This window comes from Arvicola amphibius, chromosome 3 (genome assembly GCF_903992535.2).
Source record: "Arvicola amphibius chromosome 3, mArvAmp1.2, whole genome shotgun sequence".
Lineage (NCBI taxonomy): Eukaryota > Metazoa > Chordata > Mammalia > Rodentia > Cricetidae > Arvicola > Arvicola amphibius.
In genome coordinates, this window is record NC_052049.1 from 104,463,561 (window position 1) to 104,482,000 (window position 18,440).

The 18,440-nt window shown below is 48.2% G+C and overlaps 1 protein-coding gene across 4 annotated transcripts in view; it reads right to left on the minus strand.

Annotated features, from left to right (window-relative positions):
• Positions 1 to 14,370: 14,370 nt before the first annotated feature.
• The window catches only part of Pknox2 (PBX/knotted 1 homeobox 2), a 74,769-nt gene continuing 70,699 nt past the window's right edge, over positions 14,371 to 18,440 (minus strand). For all 4 annotated transcript variants that reach the window (XM_038323377.1, XM_038323376.1, XM_038323375.1 and 1 more), the window contains 3 exons: positions 16,949 to 17,025; positions 15,935 to 16,113; positions 14,371 to 14,603 (listed from right to left, as the gene is read on the minus strand). In XM_038323377.1, coding sequence (XP_038179305.1) covers positions 14,371 to 14,603; positions 15,935 to 16,113; positions 16,949 to 17,025 — 489 coding nt within the window. The remainder of the gene's footprint in view (positions 14,604 to 15,934; positions 16,114 to 16,948; positions 17,026 to 18,440) is intronic.

Below are 18,440 nucleotides of genomic sequence, written 5' to 3' on the forward strand. Positions count from 1 at the left end.
TATCTTTGTGTCTTTGCCACTCCCATCCCTTCTTCCTGTCTCCCTCCCCCAGGATCTTAGGCAGCCCAGGCTGGCCTCAAACCCTCTCTATAGCTGAGAAAAACCTTGAAATCCTGATCTTCCTGCCCCCACCTCCCAAATGCTTTATCTTTAAAAACAAAAAATACAAACAAACAAAAAACACAAAAAATATAGCCTTTCCTTTCCTTCTTTATTATTTAAATTCATTTGTTAAATTATAGAATAGATTTGTCCTAGATTCTTCCCAATTTCAGCCCAAGGTTTACTTTATTCTTTTGTCTCCTTTATTTATTTGTAATTCATGGAACAAGAGACCTGATAAAGTCCAGGCTGAGAACTTTTGCTAAATACCACATGGTAGATGGTTGCAGCCCTGCACGAGAAACCCTACATTGTCTGGTTGTCTTCTCTTTGTATGTTGTTGGCCATGATGAGCATACATTGTTTGGACCCATCATTTTTGAGTTCACATTTACACAAAACCTAGAGCCTTGCAAAAGGCTTATGGAACCTGGTTGTGAAATCCCAAACTGTGTTCTTTCTATGAGGATCAGAGGGATTAATATTAAATTTCAATAGGAAGAATTTAAGTTAAGAATTAGGAAGAACTTGTGACTCTCAAAGACTTTGCAAGAACAGAAGCTTTTCAGAGAAGTGTGTAGAGGTGGGTTAAACGAGGTTGGCGAGCCGAAAGCTAGACTGTGACCCACCGAAATGTCAGTGAATTTAGAAAAGCAGTTAATATTTATGGGGCATATTTTACAAGTCTCTCAGCAACCCTGTGAGTAGTAGCTCAGCTACACCCTAGCATGGCCGGGGAAGGCATCTCCGTAAAGTCACAGCGTTAGATCCTCCACGGACCCTGGAGACTGAAGTGCTTGCTCATTGTGACAGACACACCTGTCATTCTCTTCTGTTCCTGGGAAGATGACTCAGGGCTGCAGCCATGGCCTGGTCCTTGGGGGTGGCTCTCTGCGTAGCGTGACCTCCGAGTGACCTCTCTCCTCTTCTATTTCAGTGCTCTGTCCAACCTAACCTCACCTGGGGAGCAGCCTCACTGCAGGAGGTCACCGAGCAAGACCGTCATTCCGTCACTGGGATTGCATGACACCATGTAACCTCCGGCGTGTATTTAAACATGTATAGCTTAACCTGGATTAAACATGAGCAACCGTGCGGGGGGTCCTTTGCTGTTGGCTTCTAGTGCTAGTAATCTTTGGATGCATGATCGGGCGCAGGGCCGGTGATGCTCCTTCCTCACCGCCTGTGTTGGGGAAGGCAGGTGCCCTCACCACTCATTACGTAGTCTGGCTCCAGCCCTCAGCCCAGCTTATACGCTAAGACTAATTTTGAAATAAACCTTCATTTAATTAATATTCTTCATGCTTTTTGGAGAGTGGTGTCCATTGGCTCTGTGTTCCAAACCCTCCAGGGAAATGATGTCTGGCTGTTCTCAAATGCTGGCCAGTGGCCATGGCACTGTGGCCCTGTGGTGGGTACGGGTGGGGCCATGTGATGTGGTGAGGTTGCCTACGTCACAGAAGGAGGCCGTTCATAGTCTCCTCAGTTTTCACTGCTTGGCTATAGTATGTGGGGTAGAAACTAGCCTGCCCGAAGCTAGGTAGAGATGGAGAATCCCAATCATGAGCCTGTAAGTCATGCACCTGCAACGCCTCCCACGTGGATGCTGGGTTGAATTTGGGGGCCCCGGAGCTGGGGGGAAGTAGCTCTGTGGATCTCAACTCTCTGGGAGAATGCACCCACCCCTTTCCTGCACTGAGATTTGACACCATGCCCTCTCTGTTCTCAGTGGCCTGTGGGGAAAGGACAGTATCCTATGACTTGGCTCCTCCTGGCTGCAGCCCTGAGGCTCAGCAGCACTAACTCCTTCATGCAGTCTCAGGCTTTGATAGCAGGCAACCGTCAGCCTCGCTAACAGCAGGCGAATACTGCCCTTGGATCCTGGATGCTGACTCTGTCCTAGCATAGCCTGAATTCCATGGCTTTTCGTCTTCTAGCCTGTAAGATACTAACACTGACAGTTCCCATGCTCCTGGCTTTCAAAACAAAAAAGGTGGTCACTGCATGCCTGCTGCCAGCCCTATCAGTTTCTGTACATTGTCTCACGTCCCAGCAACCTGGAGTCACAAGCAGGTACGTATTCCTATCTTCTGGGCTTTTCAGAGGAGAGAGTCATGAAGCAGATGGTCAGCAACATTCCTAAGGCTGCTTAGGAGACAGAGATGAAGACACGTAGCCCTCATCCAAGCAGACATTTCACTTGCTTGCTTAGTACTTGCTTAGCCACATGAGCCACTCCATAGAGAGCCTGACAAGGACGACACTAGAAGGCAGAGTGACTTCTCTGCCACTCATTGCCCAGGCTTTGCATTCCTTGAAGCAGATAAGAGGCAACCTTTGAGGACGGGTAAGGAAGGAGGCCTCACTTTACCAAGGAGCTGTCAGAGTACCGGCAGCCCTGTCTTGTGTTGTACATAGCACCAAACGATACGGAGAACCCACACAGAGGACACCTGAGCTGCCACATGAGGTGGAAGAGACTACAGAGAACACACACACACACACAAATCATCAGGATCTACACACTGACACGGATACTAGGCCTTCGACAAAAAAGTGACTTTAATTCTGCAACTCATCAGCCCTAAGACTACGGATGCCGAAGGTCACTGGTGACATGAGATCATTGGGAAGGTTAACACTGTGCCAGTTGTAGGGTTTTTCATCAGCTTTAGCAGAGGGGAAATAACACACACACACACACACACACACACACTTTTCCTACTTCGGGTTTATCAGATCTGGGTCAGCCACTTCTTTTCCCCCAATTTATCCTGCCAGCAGGTGTCTGAAGCATCTGGAGACAAGCTAATCAAAGCCAGTGGCAGTTAAAAATAGCCCTCAAGTGTCTGGGACCCTCTTATTCCAGGAGGAGGTTATCGGAAAGAGAGGGGGAGAAGGGCGCCTTGATTTTGTCATCCTTTCTGCAACAGAAGTTGAGAGGGCACGTGAAAGCCATCCCACAAGATTTGGTTTCCCCTCCCCTTCCTTCCCTCTATCCCCATGAGTCAAGGTGCCCAGCAGTATTGAGCATGCCGAGAAAAGAGACAAAAAATTCTTGGTCTGTCTGAGCCTACCTCAAACAAGCCCTCCCCGTAGCTAGCTAGTGTTTGCATCAAGTTTTGGGAAAGCATCACTGTGCTCTGAACAGAGCCTAGAGCTGGAACCTAAGGGGGCTCAGCCAGTGTTTACAGGTGAAACGAATGCTCTTGTCAGGCGGCGCGCCCTCTGCCCATTGTTCTGGAGTACCACAGCAGTGTGGGGTGGAGCGGAAGCCCAGACGGTGAGCTGCATTTCCAGGTCCCTCACAAAACCCCACACCAACTCTAGGAAGTCCAATCCACAAGAGCCCTCCCAGGTAGACTAGTGGCGGGGTGGCTGGGAGGTTAATGAATTCAAGTGCGTTTCTATTAAAAGATTTTTCTAAACCTAGTCTGATCAAGTCCCGGGAAGAAAACTTATTATGGTGCTGGAAGTCAGCCTTTAATTACATGGAGTGGAAGCACATGATGGGGTGGGGTGAGCGTTTCCCCAATCTTCTCTGGTTTAGGATGAGAGACAGCCATGAACCCTCAGGGAGCAAACAACATGGCAAGTGATTTGTGGCTCCAAGTTTTGTAGGATGAAATTGGAATTTTTCTGTGAAATTATAAAATAAGCCCTTTCTACTTTGGCTTCAATGTCCGGAGTAGAACCATCTTCAGTTGGTGGTCATAGAGAGCTGTAGACAGTCAATGAGTAAGCACTGATCAGGGTCTTCCCAAGATAGGCATGTCCTTCCAGCTGGTTTATACCCCTAGCACCGACCCCATTGCCGTAAGATGTATTACAACTTAAATCTTCAGCTACTTAACTGAATCCATGCCATGGGCACGGCTCAGCACCCACCATATCCTAGGTTCTCCCAACACAGCCTGGTCATCTTGGGCATTATAGGGTCTACGTAGAAGGCTGGGGCACCCCAGAGTGCCCATTTTTCCCGTTGAGAAAGCAAAAAGTGGGGAGAAGAGCCTCATTTCCTGGAAGCCAGGAGAGGTGACTCTCAGCCCTGAGCCAGCCTCCATGATTAGCATGCACGAGAAGGGAGTAATTATATGCTACTTTTAGAGGAGAGACACTCCCATTCTTGATGGCGCCTGATTATGTATTTCTTTTGTGAGGCTGAGAGGATCGGCATCATCCTTTGGATTTCTGACTGAGCCTGGGGTTTGCTCTCTTCCTTCCATTGGGAGGGTAGCTCAGGCCATTCGGCTGACCCGGAAGGTGCTTTGGCTTTCTAAGGCCTTGCTTCTAAAGAACAATGAGCCACCTTAGCCCGCAGCCCAGCAGCCCCACATCTTACCCAAGCCCTCATGCATATTCATCTTGCTTCCCAGAGCTCAGCATGGAATATGCAAATTAGCCAGGCTGGAGCTGGTTGGCATTTCGATAATAGCTTTGTCTGAAAAAACCCCAGGGACACAAGCGCTATCTCTCTCTCTCTCTCTCTCTCTCTCTCTCTCTCTCTCTCTCTCTCTCTCTCTCTCTCTCTCTCTCTCTGTCTCTCCCCCCCCCTCCCCACCCCTCCTCCCCTCCTCCCCCCCCCGTTCTCTCCCCTCTCTCCTCCTCCCCCACTCCACTGTCCCTGCTCTCCCTGCTCCCACATGTCCCAGGACAAGAAAATGAATCATAGGATGCAGGAAGTGAGGAGCCAGGGGTTTGTATTCCAGTCCAGCACATTTCCACTTCATCCTTGGTCCTCCCTTTCTCCTAAACATCATTATTTTATTGTCTTCCACCAGCAATATTGCTGGATCTGACAGTGCCCCAGAGCCCTGGGCTGGTCCTCTGCTCTCGATTGACCCCCTTTCTGTGTAGGCACTTCTTCTATGCCAGCTTGTCCACAAACTCCCAAACGCTTTGTGTCCTTGTGCGGAGGAGTCAGTCCTAAAAGCCTTGAGTACCAGACCTTGATCTCCAGGCAGGGGGTTACCTTTCTACACAAGACCCAGGAGAAGGCTTGGCTGTTGCTGCTATGTTACTTGAACTCAACACACACAGATCCCTAAACCTCTTCTCTGTAACCATCAGCAAGGGGCTCTTGCCCACTCCTCCATCCCAGATAACTTCTCCTTCGAAGATCAACTTCCCTTCCAGGGCATGCCTGCCACTCAGCAGAGGCCTGTGGAAAGCAGATCCTAAATTCAGAGGACATAGGTTCTGTCTTGCCCGTCCCTAAGGGAGAATGCCTTGGGGAGGCATACTGGGACTGCAACCAACATTTTCTAGTGCTGTCCCATCCAAGGGACATGGGTCAGGGCATGTTCAGGGGGGCAATCACCTTCTAGAACTTCAGGGGTGAAAGGTCTCCTTCCTTGGTCTGAAGGCTGGTTCTGGTCAAGTTTGATAGAGGCTGATTATCTCAGAAAAGAACGCTAGGTATAACCATGGACTCCAATCTTAGCTGCACTACAGATTGGGTCTAATAGTTTTATTTCCAGTGTTGGGATTGAGCCCAGGGTCTCACTCATGCTCCACTGAGCCACACCCCCAACCTAAAAACTGAGTTCTATGTAGCTCTGGCTGGCCTGGAACGTCTTATGTAGACTAGGCTGGTGTTGAATTCACAGAAACCACCTGTCTCTCCCCGCCTAGTGCTATAACTAAAGGTGTATAATGCCATGCTTAGTTAAAACCTGATTTTAATTAGATTTTTGTTGTTGTTATTAGTTTTTTTTAGACCTTAAGTCGGGGTTTTATTGAGATAAAGGGAATTGGGGAAGAAGGAAGAAAGAGAGCAGGGGTGGAAAGGGAGATAAAGTCTGTTATCAGTTTTTTGAGACATGGTCTCATATAGTCCAGGCTAACCTCAGACTTTCTATGCAACCAAGGGTGGCATTCAATCACTGATCCTTCTGCCTCTGCCTCCTAAGTGCTGGCATTACAGGCATGAGCTAAGGCTGCCTCCAAAATAACATATATATATATATATATATATATATATATATATATATTACTTAATTTATTTAAGCCTTAACTTCTATATTTTAAAAGTGAGACTACTGATAGTAATATTTCTAGTAAAAATTTCAGTTCTGTTTTGAAGAATCTTTAATGTTTTAAATGAACACTAAGTACTTTGTAAGTGGCTTTTACTAGTAAATTTTGAGGAACGTGGTGAAAGAGCTGGACCATGTGGCCTCTCTAGCTTTGGAGATGGTCATTATTTTTTTAATCTAAGAGACAGAGAAGTCCTGAAAACAAAAACAAGAGAAGACAGATGCACCCTATTCCCCTAAATCAGCCTGACAGGACCTAGCCTTGTGGCTGTTGTTTGTCTTATTTTATGTTTTTGTACAGTGTCTCACTATGTAGCTCAGATAATCTCAATCTCTCTCTCTCTCTCTCTCTCTCTCTCTCTCTCTCTCTCTCTCTCTCTCTCTCTCTCTCTCTCTCATTCCCCACACAGACAGGCTTTTCTGTGTAATCCTAACTGTCCTAGAACTAGCTCTGCAGACAGGTTGGCCACAAACTCATTCACCTGCCTCTGTCTCCAGAGTGCTGGGATTAAAGGCATGGACCACAATCACCTGGTTTAGCCTCAGTCTCTTAGTGATCCTCCTGCCTTGGCCTTCCAAGTGCTAGGATTATGGATTTGATTGATGGTGCCCAAGTCTATCCATATTAAATCCTGCTTGGTGACAGAGGTGGGGGAGGAGGGGTGGACTGGGACTGATTGTAGAACTCCTGAGCCCCCAGGGTTGGGGAAGAAGGGACGAAACAGCAGGCAGGGGGCAGGTGCATTCTGGTTCTTCATCAAGTTCACTCCAAGAAGTGGTGGAAGAGAGGGGTGTCAAGTCAGAGTTATTCTGAGTTTGCAGAATAGGTTCTATTTTCACTGGCAAGGCGTCGGGTGGAGTGACGGAAGAGGAAACAGACAACGCTGCCCAGAGACACTCAGGGAGGCTGAGTCAGGACCCAGTGTTAGCGCTGGGTGAAACAACTGGAACCTGAGGGTGACTCCAAGACACCCAGAAGCAGCACAGACTTCCTGCAGGGAAACTCCTGCAGGGAAACTCCTGCAGCAAGTGCATGAGCCCCAGAGCAAGGCAGCATCTCTGCTCCTGCATGCTTACTCCTCATGCCTAAGCTCTCCCATCTGGGGTGGAGAAGGGAAGGATGAGCTGGCTCTGTGTATGAATTGGCGTTTTGGGCCCTGGAAGGCAATGGGCAGTGTGAGGGGGAGGAGAGAGAATGCTTAGTGTGCGGACTCCGAGATTTCTATATGCTATGGGTGAGAGGGTTCACTGACCCACAGGTCTCCTGTCTGGGATTTTGTTTATTCATTCTGAACATAGACTCTTGCTGAGTTGCAAACACAAGCTTGCAGGGACAATGCTGAGGATGTGTAGCATTCTCAGCTCTGAGTGACTGAGTGACTGCCCTGAAGGGACTTTTGTGAATCAAGTTCAGAAGTCGAGAATCTCTGAGGTGCTGTTGAAAATGGACCTACTGGTCCAGACTCTGACATGTTTTGATTAGCAACTCCAAAACTCCTGCTCAGCAATTCTAAGGTGCACTCCAGCTGAGGATCCCTGGGATAGGATTGTAGAAAAGATAACAGAAGCCACTAGGTCTGGAGGGAGCTGGGGAAATTCCATCATAAGAGGGTAAAGCTATTTGACCTCCTTCCTTCCAACAGGAGTCACGGTGTGGATACACACTCCATCCAGACTAAAGGAGAGCATGGGTTTGGGGTGTAGCTCAGTGGTAGAGTACCTGCCTAGAGACAGAGCCCAGGTTCTGTTCCCAGTAATTGGACAAATGGATGGATGGATGGACAGATGGACAGATGGATGGAGCATGAAGTATGTTGGGTGTTAGGAGCTAGGTGGTGGTACTCATCTAATTCCCTAATTGAAGTGGGTATCTGGGCAGCTTCTTCCGGAGGAGCGAGAAGTGTTGAGTTGTACCTCCAGCACTACCGTTTCATGAGTATCGAGCCAGCATTCTCCCTGTCGGTGCTACCGCAAGAGGCCCACAAGATGGCATATCCGGCCCACAAGAAGTTTGATAGAATAAACATTTTACAATGCAGCGATGTGAACAACCACCAGAAAGCCACATGAATCACAGGTGAAGAGGAGCTTCGTACACACCTGAAGTGAGTTCTCTGAATAAATAACCTGGAAAAAAAATCAGTAAATGAAAAGGTATAATGAGATCCATACAACTGAAGGGAATTGTGTTAAATGGCTGATTGTAATGAGATGTACATAAATTGTAAGGCTTGTAATGAAACAAAAAATCATATTCTTGCCTGCTAATACTGGGTGTAATGTCTACACCTGAAATAAGTCATCTCGGTGTGCTGAGTGTAATGAGATGCACATAATTTTAAAGAGTTTAATGAGATGAAAATAAATCAAACACTTGTCTTAAAATGAAAGATGTACGAAGATGCACACACCTGAAGGGCATTGTCCTAAATGGGTTCAATTTAATGAGATGCGTTTAATTTGCAAAGGGGCTAAATGAGATCGGCCCAGAGAGAGGCTGAGAAATATAAAAGTAGAAGACATTCTTGGAAGTGGTGTAATATAACCTGCCTTATTTGTGGGCTAGAAGTAAGATGTCAAGAAGCACACAGCATGATGCAGTCAGCACTATCTGCTGGCCTTGGTTCTTATCCCCTGGCCTGTGATGCCCTGCAAAACTGAATTAACCTTTGACCCCAGGTTGATGCTGTACGTAGTAAGCACCTATGAAAGCTTAGGAAATGGATAAATGGCTTTGAAGTTGGAGTATGTATGGAAAAAAGGTAAGAAGGGAACTGTGTAGAAGGAACTTGAAAGAAGAGGAGACTCCTGGTCTCTCCTCCCTTTTCCTCCTTTCCCTCTTCTCTCTTGTTCTTGCTAAGTGGAGTCTTTTTATGTAGCCCAAACTGGTCTCAAACTCTTCCATCCTCCTGCCTTTATGCCTTAGATGCTTGGATTACAGAAACATATGCCTACCTATGTTTTTAAAGAATATATTTTATTGGGGGGGGCACACATGCCATAGCATGCATGTGGAGGTCAGAGAACGACTTGAAAGTCTCAGTTCTCACTTTCTTCCATGTGAGCCCCAGGATCAAACTTACACAGGCTTGGTGGCAAGTTCCTTTACACACTGAGCTGAAAGGGCCCCTGAAGTCTGTTGTCTCTGAGCAATGTTCCTGAGGTAGTTTTTGTCCCCTCAAAGCTCATGATTACCTCTCAAGGCCAGGCAGGCAGGTGGGACACATAAACAAAGGTATCTGGGTATGAGATAGGTACAAAGGGCAAGAAACGATGAGACTCTCTGTGTTTCCACAGAAAGATTTTCTCTAATATTTTGTTTCCAAGGCAGAGTCCTGTTGGACAATCTTCCTTTCCCTTGCTTGATGGAGAAAGGGGTTTAGAGAAAAACTTCCCTTCTTATAAACACCCATCATAAACTTACCAACTCTGCACAGTGATGCACAGCTATAATCCCAGGACTCGAGTTTACGATAGGAGGATGAAGGGCACAAGGTTGCCCTCACTGCTAAGTGAGTTTGGGGCCAGCTTGTGCTATACAGAAAGACACCCCCCCAATAAAATAAATCATATTGGGCCTGGTAGGATAGGCTTGTGATTCTAGCTACTTGGAAGGATCAGGCAAAAAGATCACAAATTCAAGGCCTATATGTCCTATAGAGCAAGTTCAAAATCATCCTGGGCACCTTAGTGAGACTAAGAACAACAAAAATTAAACACACACACACACACACACACACACACACACGAGAGAGAGAGAGAGAGAGAAAGAGAGAGAGAGAGAGAGAGAGAAAGAGAGAGAGAGAGAGAGAGAGAGAGAGAGAGAGAGAGAGAGAGAGAGAGAGCGAGAGGGAGAGAGAGAGGGAGGGAGGGAGGGAGGGAGAGAGAGAATTGGGATGTAGCTCAATGGTAGGACATTTACCGAGCATTTTCAAGGCCCTAGGTTCAAACCCCAATACTACCAAATCAAACCAAACCAAACTGAAACACCCAAAACAAAACACTTGAACCCACTAAGATATTAGAAAATAAAAGGAAAAATACGTAATTAACTACATAAGGACGGTCCTAGCGTAACCTCAGCTGACCTCAGCCTCAGTGTTGGGCTACCCCAGGAGTGGGGGATGTCAGGACTTAGTGAATCTCGGGGTAGCGGTTCTTCAGATGCCCCGTGGTCATGCAGGATGTAGATCCCAAATTGCCTGATTGCCTGACTTTCAAGAGAGACCAGGAATCTCATTTGTTTCAATGTAGAGTCTTCCAACTTCTAAATGTTGGTGTGAAAATCTTAAAAAGCAACCGCTCTGAGGAAAACATGTCTGTAAATAGGATGTTATCACAAAGTCCCACTTGACCCCAGCAGCTCTTGCTGACAACCCTGAGCAATAAAGTTAGAGAGATCAGTGTCCCAGAGCATTAGACTGTGGCTCTACCCCAGTCTTTTAGAATGTGAACTCCCCGAAAGGGCTCCATGGCCATGGCTGCTGGATCCTTGGCATGTGGAACAGAGCCCAGGACAGTGGCAGTTTAACAGCTGTGTACTGAAACAACAGTGAGCTCCTTGGGATTAAGACCGAGCCAGTTGCAGGCTGCCATTCACTGCCGTCCTAGGTAAATCAGTTAGAGGGGCGTCTGTGTCAAGAATGTTTAAGTCTCCAGCAGGACTTGCAAGCCTGAAAGGGCCTTTCTGATGGACTGGCAGTGAGGGACAGGAGCTAGACTGACCGGTTTCTTGGGCTCTACTATCAGAGTTTCATTTTAGACTAAGGAAATCCACCTACCCCCCCACCCCGTGCCCCTCCCTGTCATTACCACAGAGGACATCTCTTTGGGTTGGGTAGCATCTGAATCATGCAGACAATGCACTTGCTGCCTCCTGAGAACATAACCACCCACACCACAAACCCACTTCCAGTTGTCAGCATGGGTGAGAAGATGGCACCCCGGGATGGAAAACCTTGAGCAGAAAACCACATTAGTCTAATTTCTTTGGGACATATTTTCTGCTATGTGTTTTGCAGAATCCTTAATACATATGCCTTGGAAGAAGCAGAGACAGATCAAGTGAATCTAAGGAAGAGCTAAACAGTTAAATAGGCTTCTTTTCCTGCAGGACTTTTCGGAGCCCTGACTATAATGTGCATTGCACAAAATATACGACATATTTAGCTAAGAACATTGGGTTGATTTGGCTGGTATTTATTTTAGCTAAGAGTATTCGACTAATTTGGTCATGAAATTTTTTTTATATATATATTTTTCATATATATATATATATATAATTTCTTATTTTATTTGTATGTGTGAGTGCCCACATGTGTGTTATGTGCACAGTGTTCCTGCCTGGTACCTGCAGAGGTCAGAGAAAGGTATCCTGACTGGCAGGTATCCTTACAGGAAGTTGTGAGCTGTCTGAGGTGGGTGCTGGGAACTGAATGTGGGTCCTCCCTACAAGAGCAGCAAGTGTTCTTAACTGTTGAGCCTCCTTTCCAGTTCCTTTGAACGTGTGTGTGTGTGTGTGTGTGTGTGTTCATTCCTTGAAACCTCTTCTTGAAATGACAGTGAAGTCTCCAATTCTCTCTTTTTACTTATGTTTTATTTTTTGAGGCAAGTCTCACGTATTCCAAGCTGTCCGCTAACTGATTATGTAGCCAAGGATGGCCTTGAACTTCGGTTCTCCTGCCTCCATCTCTGGAGGGTTAGGACAATTTATGTGATCTACCATGCCTGGATCTCCATCTTTCCAGTTCTGGGAGGTGATGTTGTAATGGGTTTTTTTTTTATCTTTTTGTGAATCTTCCGACTTTTCTGACTCCTTCTGCATCCTTGGCCTGGCTGCAGGGAATGCAGAGATGAGTCTGGGGCAGACCCTGAGCTGGGCATAGTACGAGGGTTAAAGCTGCTGCTCGGGCTGCATCTCTTTCCACGTTCCAGGACTTTCCACCTATGATCAAAGGAAGGTGGGCATATGAGAGTGATGTGTGGACCCATGGCTTCAGGGCAACAGTGAGAAATAAAAAAGTCTACACGGGAAGAGAGCTGCAGTCAGGTCTCCACTGCAGTGCAGAGAACTGTCAGGAGAGGGCAGTGCAGAGCTTCCACTGTCCGCTCCATGCTCTGACTTAAAGAGTGTCAAGCTGGACCATCTTCCTCTCCAGACAGCTACCAGAAGTCACCCTGAAAGCCCCCTACTTTGTCCATTTCTGATGGAGGTCAGTTCAACGGGGTGGATTCTGGGCCTCCAGATGCTGTCTGGTCCGGGTCCCACTGAAGGCATATGGGACCTCTAAGGAAAGAGAGAACTGTGCACCAGCATATCGGTAGGTGATAAGATTTACTGAAAACTTCGCGGCCACATTCAGTACTGGTTTGGTGGATACATTGGAAGGAGGTTGCATAACATTAGGCAGGTGGAAGGGGCTGGGAGGAAGAGATGTAGGCATGTGTATCCATGTGCACATACGCACACATGTCCGTGCTGATTAGGGTGCTTGTCACGGTGCTGAGTGGAGGAAGCTATGTGTGGATGTATTTTTCTTTTTTTAACAAGAAAAATGAACCAGAAGAGGAAACACGTTTTATCCACTGCGTGTTGCAAAAGTCTCACGCCAAAAAAGCTTGCCTTTCCTCTAGGTATGGCATCAAAAGGGAATAAAAAAATGATTGGATCACCCAGATTATAAATAAGGTTATTTGTTTCTCAAAAATCCCTAGTAAAACATTAAATATCAGCTCTTTTGGGGGAGAAATACATTCATTTCCGGGAGACCTCAGAAAAGTGACTATCCTTTTGCTCTACCCAACCAGGTAGAAGATGGGAGGCCCGGAAGGTCCCAAGGGTCCCCTCCGGTTGAGCCAGATAGCCACTCACATCCTACCACTGAAGGAGATGGCTAATGCACACTTACAAATGAAACTGCACATCCACCACATTAAACCCAATGGAAAACACACACGTGATCAGTCCTGCCATTCACAGCCATAGAATAGGAGGGGACAGGAGGAGCGGGTGCCAATCGTGGGCCCTCTGAGTTGGGCTTGGAGGGTGTGTGTGAGGGTGGACGGTAGGTAGCCTCCTCCCAGGAGCCCCCAGTTCCTTCAGCGCCGAGCCCAACGGTGTGTGAAGATCAGTTTGTCCACCATCCTCCTGCCACGTTGGGTACTGAAGGCAAGAGCAGCAGCACCTCTTCAGACCCTGGCTTCCCACTGGGATAAAACTTCTTTCCGATGTGTCTTCTGCCTTCTCTGGAGGATGGAATGGAGAAGGAGGCTAGAGGCTGGTAGTACCAGCCTGGGAGCAGAGGGATACCATGGGGACCTGTGGAGTGGGATGAACCCCCGAGCACCTCCTCTAAAGGTTCACAGAGGGTCTGGGCTATCTGAAGAACTCCATCTGAGGATTGGAGCATCTAGGGTAAAATGTCAAGGTCCTATCATTACAGGAGATGTGATGTGATCACCTCGGGACAGATGTGGTCCCCAAAGTCATCTTAATATGGCTCCCGATCCAGGTTCTGCTGCCTGCTTGGTCCTAGAGCTGACCCAGATGGAGAGCCGCTCTTATGCTCTTCTGGTTGGACCCACTGACAACGCATTTCCAAGAGGAAGGAGTCTCTTTCAGCTTCCATCCCCCTCTCCTAAGTCCATGGCTGCTGTGCTAAGAGACAGGGTCCTGGTAGGGCAGGCTGGAGCCTTGTGATATGGTGTTGCCTCAGGCCCTCCTCCTCTGGCCACCAGTTATGCATATGGACCATCCTTGAATGTCTTTCAAGAGAGCTTAGATTCTCCTGGGGGGAATGTTAGACCCCCATCTCTCACCTTTCCCTCCAAGTCTGCCCCTTGGCAAATGTCCACTCAGCAAACAGCACCTGTCCACCTCACAGGGCAGAGCTTGTAAACAACCCAAGTCCTTCTCCGTGTGGAGCCATGGGTGCCACCTGTGTTCGGGTATTGGGTGAGTCCAGATCTCACTATGCCTTCCTGCACAGGCTGACTGGCCCCCGGCAACGGAGTGCCCTGCAGTCCCGAGGGTCTGGAAGTAGGTGTTCACGGAAGCGTGGTGGTCGGGAAGGAGCAGGATGTTGCCTCTGCACTTCTTCAAGCTATGATTCGGGGAAGCTAGGGCCCAACTTTCTTGATGCTGCCTGCCCATATCCCCTCCCTCCCACCCTGAACCCTCCTGATGACACTCCTTTCCTGCTCGGTGACCAGTGCCACCTGGGCTGCCTGACTACTCCAGGGAGTCACTGTGTTCCAAGCCCAGGTCGCTGACATTCGTTGTCTGCAGCTCATCTGCCTCCTCCTCTAACTCCTCCTCCTCCTCTTCTTCCTCTTCCATATCATCTTCATCTTCTTCTTCGGTTCCATCCAATGAGTCGTCGTGTGCAGCCATCATGGCCTGCTGCATGGCCATGGTGGCATTATCGGAGGACAGGGACTGAAGATTGTCCAAGTTGATGGAACCTGCACGGGAGAGGACAAAGGTTAGGATACACAAGGGCTGTTGGTCGGGTCCAGCAACTTTAGTGATGGACAGGGTGAATGGGCTGGCTCGTAGGATGGTGGGCATCTTGTGTGTAAGAGCACCAAACACTGAGTGAGACCGTTCTACGGCATGGAGATGCCCACCCCTCCCTTCTTCGGCTTCTCTTGCACCATCCCATGCAGTAATACCCCAGGCTAATACATACTCAGTATTCTCTATGTAAGTATAGGGAGCACTTTGAGTTTTATTTATTTATTTTAGTTCCTAACTACTCTGTGAAGCAGGATCCCCGATCCCCACTCGGATGAGGAGGAAACTAAGTCTCAGATAGCTAAGTCATGGATTCAAGGGATGGTGTCAGTACTGACCGAGCTGGTATTTTCTGAAAACTTGCCCAGCACCACCTCTATTTACTCCTCTTCTACCTCGACAGATGGTCACCCACCACACAGAAACCGGGGTACAGCCATATGCGTGAAGATATGCATACACATGGGTGTCTCCACCCTACTGCCCACACAGTGGCCTTCACGTGCCAACCTCAGAGATGTCTCACTGATTAAATTATTCATTGTTCACCAGAAAACCAACAATTTGAAGAACATGTTTGTGATGAAGGGTGTGATGGAGAATCTGGAAGAACAAAGCTTCTCTTGGCCTCTGTTCACAAGCCAGATGCCCGCCTTGGTATTTATAGATGCCGTGGCCTTGGAGAGCTAAGCCGATGCTGACTGCACTGAGCAACCCGGGAGTATGAGGACCGAGGACAGGGTCCTGATGTGCAGCCACTGATGCTAAGGACCGAGGACAGGGTCCTGATGCGCAGCCACTGATGCTAAGGACCGAGGACAGGGTCCTGATGCGCAGTCACTGATGCTAAGGACCGTCATCTTCCACTCCTTCGTGAGCTTGCTTTAGCTTTGTTAAAAATTTACACAAGAGTTTCGGAGTTCTTTTGGCTCGTACTTGTACTAGTCATCATAGCACTAAGAAGGCAAAGGCAGGAGATCAGAAATACAGGGATAGCCTTGGCTATAAAGTATGTTTGAGGCCAGGCTACATGAGATTCTGTCTCAAGCAAAACAAAACACAAACAACATGTAATAGCAAAAACAAAAATGTGCACACAACGTCCCTTCTTATAGTAAGATTTATAAAAAGCAGAGGCAAGCTTTTCATGTCAGAGGCAAGCTTTTCATGTGAAGGCGCAATGACAGGGACCCTGGTTGGGTGAGGAAACATTCATTCCTTGAATCTTTGCTTTCCAGGAGCCCCACCAGTCCCAGCCTATGGCGAGTCCTGATCTTACCATCAGGGTTCGTCCCTGGGGTGCCACCCTGCTGCTGCAGGACCCCGGCAGCAATGGAATTGGGCCAGAATCTTTGGGTGGGCCGGTGCTGAGACTTGATTTTCTTGGCTTTGGGAGCAGGATCTGGGTTGCTGGCGTCAAGCATGGGCTGCAGGATGCGCCTCCGAGCGTTGATGAACCTACCCGGGGGGAACGGTGAAGATCTGCTCAGTCACCATCTGGATCACATGGGTGGTGTTGGGGTGTGTGTGAAGGCTAAGCTGCCCCATGGTGTCAGTGGACAGATGTACCAGGCTTGGGGTACCAGCCCTCTGTGGCTCAGGAGTTTGTGAATTACCTGGGGCTTGCTGACCACAGGCAGTGTGGGAAGAATGCATGAGGAGTTGTCAAAATCCACCAGATTTGAACAGAAAAAGGAAGAGCTGTGGTCACAGTCACCAAATTCTGACTTGGGCTTATGACAGTGGCCCAGCTTTAGGGTCTGGTACCATCCATCCATCCATCCATCCATCCATCCATCCATCCATCCATCCATCCATCCACCCATCTATCTGGCCTGGCCAGAACAGACAAGGACACTGACATTCCTGTGGGCTCAGGAAGGCATCTCTCCCTCCTCCTTCCCACTTACTTTGTAAAATGCTTTGGTTTCAGCACATAAGAAGTTGGGTAGACCAGATAGCCACAGCTGCTGTACCTTTGCTACCTGATGCAAGCAAGACCCTCTGGTCTGTCTGCACTGGGCTAGTGAGCCCAGATTCTCTGGCAGTGTTCGTTTCTAGGGATGTGTTTGACCCAATCTCCCAGCAGGGGGCGCTGAGAAGCTGCTGTGCAGCCCAGGACTGGCTGAGTCAGGTTCCCCATCTCTAGCCCACACGGGAAGAGGACTGGCCTCGCAGTGGAGCCGAGGCTGAGGTAGGTGTGGGCATTTTACCTGCTCTCCCTGATCCTCATTCCCTTGCCAAGCGTGTGCCCCTGGATTTGAGAGCCTGTGGGCAGGTGGTGCCAACTCACCAGTTGTTGACTTGCAGGAGGGTGAGGTTTGTCTGGGCTGCAATCTGCCTCTTCTCGTCTTCTGTGGGGTAGGGGTGCTGAAATGAAAGAAGGGCCGATGAGCTGTAGCCATGTAGCCATGCGGGGGCCAGGTTGGCCCGGAGTTCATCAGGACTTGGACACAACCCAGGGCTTGGGAGCCCAAACTGGGGAAAGGCAATGCTTGTTCTTGAGGGCGATGGGCCTAGCGTGTACACAGAGGCTCCCAAGTGCCTTCGACTTTCCAGCTCATTCTCATAATGGAGACCAGGGTAGTTTTTAGAGTCCGTTCACTATTGATTGCAGGACACTTTCCTCTGCTTCTCACTTGATCCCTCAGGAAGGTGGCTAGGATCTCCAATGCTAGGATCAACAATGGCCTCCAAAGCCACAGAAGGTAGTAAGTGGGGGAGGGGGACGGGGATGAATCAATGCAATCTAAGTTAATTGATATTTATATCTACTGCCTGTCAAGATTTACACTAGACAATTGGAAAGACAGGATAAATATAATGGTACACTGTTGACACCGAACCTTTTAACCCTTTCAAATGTTTCCACACATTTAACTTCATTTCATCAAACCAACCACGAGGCCGATCCGATGAGAAAACTGCCTCCTGTTACTCAGATGGAAGTACTGACCCAGCTGTGCAGACTGTGGCTCTGTATGCCCTTGTGGAGGGCTGAGTGGTACAGGTGTATCCTGTACACGCATGTTGCATGCTTCGGCCCAGCCTTGATTATGTGTTTACTCTCCTTCAACCACACTTCATGAGGGTATAATATGCTCTTTAGAATGCGTGCCCATTGCCATCACAATTGACCACTGACAGAGGAAAACAAAGGAAAGTTGGAGATGCTGTGGTTTGGGTACTGTGTGCTATGGAGTCTTACAGGAAGGAAATCAGCGGGAACTCTGGGAAGATGGCTAAGGGGAGTGGCATTAGAGAAAGGAAAAATTTGATTGGATGTGGTACGTCATGTTTATAGTCCCAACACTTCAAAGGAAAAAGCTGGGGGGAGGGGTGATCAGCCTTGTCTACAGGAGATACTCAGGGAAAAAATAATTCTAATAAAGAAACAGAAACAAAAGAAAGGGAAAGCCAAGGGAAGCAGGTCTTGAGGCCAATGTGTGCTGAGGCCGACAACGGAGTTAATGTGTTTCTAGGGCTTTCTGGGGCTTTGGCACACGTGTCTGACATCCAGTAGGCATCATGAGAATCAAAGGGACTAAAGATTCTCCTGGAAGCAGGGGAGACATGGCGGTCTCCAGGGTAGAGGGCCAAGTCATCCAGGATTCTCAGACCAGGATCCTTCTTTCTGCTTGTGTTGCCTATAGAATAGAAATGCCGGGACTTTCGAAAGTCCCAGAGATTGGGCCTCACAAGCCTGCTCTATTGCGACTAGCTGTGAGACCTCAGGCATGGCACTTAACAAGACATTATTAAGTTATGTAATGATTAAATACTTG